The 4,646-nt window shown below is 38.7% G+C and overlaps 1 protein-coding gene across 1 annotated transcript in view; it reads right to left on the reverse strand.

Moving 5' to 3' along the window:
* Nucleotides 1-1,864, reverse strand: part of LOC102480402 (vomeronasal type-2 receptor 116) — a 112,827-nt gene extending 110,963 nt beyond the window's left edge. The window contains 1 exon segment of the mRNA XM_027772829.1: nt 1,644-1,864. Coding sequence (XP_027628630.1) covers nt 1,644-1,864 — 221 coding nt within the window.
* Between the last annotated feature and the right edge of the window lie 2,782 nt (nt 1,865-4,646).

Consider the following 4,646-nt stretch of genomic DNA (forward strand, 5'->3'; position numbering starts at 1 on the left):
AGAAGGGATTGCGGCGTGGCCACTCCCCCTGGGGGGTGATTTCTCACTTTCTGTCTCTCTGTCTCTCTGAGTCTGTCTGGTGAACACACACGCCCTATAGCAAAAACCTCTCCAAGAAAGAAAAAAAAAAGCATGAGTGCTGGGCATAATCACCCCCATATCTCCTGTCAATGTCACCTACTGGGTCATGTTTTATTGTTACTTTCTATAAAAATAAAATTGTGTTATGTTTTAACTCAATATTTATGTGATACTTTTAAGTAGTTTCCAATTTTTTTTTTTTAGCTGAAATGTTTTCCATTGTGCTCAAATAATTTTTTTACTGACTAGGTTTCTTTGCTTAATAAAACTTTTTTTTAAGAGAGATTTTTGTTGTGTGCATGCACTTGCTAGAGAGACAGAGATAGAAAATGAGAAGTGACCTTCAGGCGGATGGTAATGCTGCAAAACCTACTCCTCTCAAAACTTGGGGCACACCGGTTTAGACACCCAGTATGAGTTTCAAGGTGCCAGGTCTAGGACTCAAATGCCATTGACCACATAGGAGTGTAGTGCCTTTACCACTATGCCACCTGCTGACTTCTGCTTTGTAAAACTTTCATCAGGCTTCTGAATGTTCTTGCAGGCCTACCTGCATGCTTATATATAATCCACATAATAATAATTTTCTGTTCACTTACTTCTACCTTCCTCTTTGGGTATACATTTTTTAAATTATTTTTATTTACACACTCAATTGCTATAAATCATTTAGATTGTAGAGAGTTTACCCAGAATGATAAACATTTCAGTCCAGTTGAGGACATTGTACACATGCTCAACAGATAACAAACTATATCTGTGTCAAGCATTCTTGTTATATTCATATTTGAACCTACTATTCCGGAACTACTACAAAATCTCATGACCACATTTCCCACATATATTTTGAGGGTTTAAAGAAAGCCTTTTTTTACTATGCTTTAAAAGATATCATGGAGGGATCAGCAGGTTGCTGGTGGTTAGGAATTGGTTTCTGACATGGCTGAACACAGTACAAGTCCCAGATCTGGCAGCTAGAAAATAATGCTGGGTACATGTGCACACATGCCTAAAATCCTGAAAGAAAATGGATAAGGGGTGGCAGTGTGGCCCTCCTCCCTGGTTCATATGTGGTGGTAGCCTTTAGATACCCATGGCTTCTCTACAAAGCCCATTTCTACAATGCCCTCTCAGCACTGAACATGCAGTGTCAGTCCCTTGATGCTAACAGTAACTTCACTTTAGGGGATCAGTGCTTCAATAAGCAAGTGGGCCAAGACTATATGGGTCTTGGTTGTATAAGGGCTGGGATTCTAACATTCTCAGTCATTCTGAGCCTCCCAAGGATTTAATATAGGGGTAGTGCTGTGAGTGGACACCAAAATATATTAATTTATCTCTTCTGTCCTGAAAGAAATAGAGAAACATTGAAAATAACAAAAAGAAAGATAATAAAAGGATAAAAAGGCAGAACATCCTGAGACCACAGTTCTGCACTTTTCTCATTTCTGTGCACACTTAATTATTAGCAAGTAGAATTAATCACACATACATATATATGCAAACATTATTACACAGTTATAAATACATTTATTTACACATACGTATGACCAACAACTTACCGGGAATCTTTCACTACTTGAGATGGCCTCATCGGAAAATGTATTTGAAGTATCGCTTCATCATCTACCATGGTATAAAGAGGGAAAAACCCACCCAGTACCAAGTCCCCATCCTTGTAGACATTTGGCTTCAGGTATTCAAGGCAGCTGATATATGTCATCTCACACACCATTGGTAAAGGCTGAAGAAGTAGCAAAAGACTAATCAAAGGTAATGACATGTCTGAGCTGGCTCATCACAGATATAAAGCCCTATGTGTGTGAGCTGTGGAAATGGAACTTAATTGTGTCTGCAGACTCAGCTCCCTCTTGGGAGAAGCAACGCCATGGAGGACACAGAAGATTCTTACTTCCACAGCCTACCTTCAACCTGTACAAAGTGTGTGCCAGACTGGCATGACATACAGGAACAAAACTAGAAGCATTAAAAAAGGCATTTCTACAGGAGACATGGGTCTGAGAATCACCCTTAATCTGAGTCTCAAAGAAGCTCTAGTTTCCCTGTCTCTTTAATGTTTCACTTAAGTCCCATCCAGGAACTCTGAGAATCTCCCTGCCCTGGGACTCTGCACCTGTCACCCTCCATTTTGGTGAAAAACAATTTGGAAAAACATATTTTGGAATGTTTTTCCCCCCTCAGAATTTATAATTGTATAATGACCAAGTAAGGCTCTGAAGACCACCCCATCCTGAGACAACAATCTTTGTAATTTTGTGACCAAGAAAGGCCAAAAGTACTTGTATCATAAGACTGATCTTAAGATTTGGATATTTTTTCAGAGGTGTACTTATTGGAGACAAAGAGACAGTGAGAGGGAAAGTAAAAAATTACCTCCTGGTAGGAATGGCTACACTACTATTCCTTCTCCTCTATTCTCTTCCTGGGAACTTGAGTACTCACACACTCCCAGTGTGATTTTTCAGTCCACAAGATCTGAGACTTGAACTGTGGTCTGCCATGTTGGAGTTTAGCAGTGTAATCACTACACCATCTACAGTTCTCAATTTCCTTTTTTAATGATGTTAAAATCCATGAAGCCAGTAAGTGGTGTAGTAGTTAAGGTTCCATGGAACTCCCATGTGGTTGACTGCAGTTCAAGTCCCATGCCCAGTGGATTGAAAGATATGTACATTGATTCCCAAAATCCTGAGAGGAGAATAGAGAAGAGATAATGGTAGGGCCATCCCCTCAGTTGTATGATTTCTCCCTTTCTGTCTCTCTGTATCTCTGTACTGTATAACACAAATCTCTATAAAAAATTTAAAAAAAGAAAAAATAACATATGATGCCTTTGCAGGAAGGGGTAAGAATAATGTCAGTCTTCAATGGCTTCTTCAGCAGTTCACAGAAGATATTTCATTTATCTTCCCAGCAATGCTTTCAGGTCTGCAATATCATCTTGGCAGAAATGAGCCTTATGATATACAAAGAAGTAGGAACAAGATTAGATTACCCTTAAACTCTAACCCTCTATCAAAATAAACCACAAATCCCAGAACTTGCTAATTTTTTTGAGAGGTTTTTGCTATATGGCACATGTGCTCACCAGACAGACAGAGATAGAGAGACAGAAAGTGAGAAATCACCCCCACGGGGGATGGACACACCACAATCCCTTCCCTGTTCTCCTCTCGGGATCTTGGGCATGCACGCACACGCGCCTGGCGTGAGTTTAAGCCATCGGGTCCAGAACTCAAACCGTGATCGACTACATGGGAGTCCAACACAGCCATTACACTAGCTGCTGGTCCCTATACCTGCTATTCTGTGCTGTGTCTATAGCTATTCAGGTACCAAGTACTCATTATTACATGTTTTAATATGTAATAAATAAAAAAAGAATTCTATTCATGACCCAGCTTTTATCTCTTGTCTCGTTTTTCTTTTTCTACCAATATTTATGGAAAAAAGCTGTTGCTAAAATTTTCCTGTTTTGTTCATTCATTTATTTTTATATTTTTATTTTTATAAATTTATTATATAGGAGTAGATTTTTTTTGATTGACGTAAACTTTGGGAGATGTCTACATTGAGCCATTTAGTATATGTTTGACTTCATGACTTACGTTTTTGTGGTCAAAACACAAAAAATTCTCTCAAAAATTTTTGGATATACAATACAGTGCAATTAATTGCATTCACATGTTTTGCATTAGACCCTTTAAACTCATTTTTTTTTGTTTAATTAAAACATCATAATTTTTTTTTTTAGAGTTTTTTTGCTATAGGGCACGTGCACTTGCCAGACAGACAGAGAGAGACAGAGAGACAGAAAGCGAGAAATCACCCCCCAGGGGGGATGGTCACGCCGCAATCCCTTCTCCTCCATTCTCCTCTCGGGATCTTGGGCACGCATGCACACGCGCCCGGCGTGAGTTTTAAGCCACTGGGTCCAGGACACGAACCGCGGTCGACTACGTGGGAGTCCAGCGACATAGCCATTACGCCAACTGCTGGTTCCCAAAACATCATGATTTTTTTTAACCAAATTTTTAAAACCTGCCTTTATGGAGATCTAGTGATTTCACAGATAAGAGTAATGAAGATGTTCTGCTGAGGATCTACCCTTGTAGAGTTCTGTCTCTTTCTGCCTTTCTGTTTCTGCCTTTTTATATTTTTGTAATTTTTCTTTTTTTAAAAAAAATTTTAAGTTAAAGTTTTTCTTGGCTCTGAAGTTCTTCTTTATCTTGGTAATAATCCCCTCCCTTCTCTCCTTCCCATCTAGGCAAAAAAAGGCAGTCAGAAGAAGACTGATTCTGCCATTAGAGCTGAGATCTAGTGATTTTGTGCTTGTGCACCTCGTGGTTTTTATTTTTTGCTTTTTATAATTGACAAATAAATAATTATTTTGTTTGATTTATCCATTTTTCTTTTTCTTTCTTTCTCTGTTTTCTTATCCTTTTTCTTCTACTTCATCACTTTGCTGCTTAGCTTTCATCTACAGAATGTCTGGACAAGTCTACATGAAAAATTGCCAAAATTTGAATACTATTTGGACCCTC

This window comes from Tupaia chinensis, unplaced genomic scaffold, assembly GCF_000334495.1.
Source record: "Tupaia chinensis unplaced genomic scaffold, TupChi_1.0 Scaffold000306_1, whole genome shotgun sequence".
Lineage (NCBI taxonomy): Eukaryota > Metazoa > Chordata > Mammalia > Scandentia > Tupaiidae > Tupaia > Tupaia belangeri.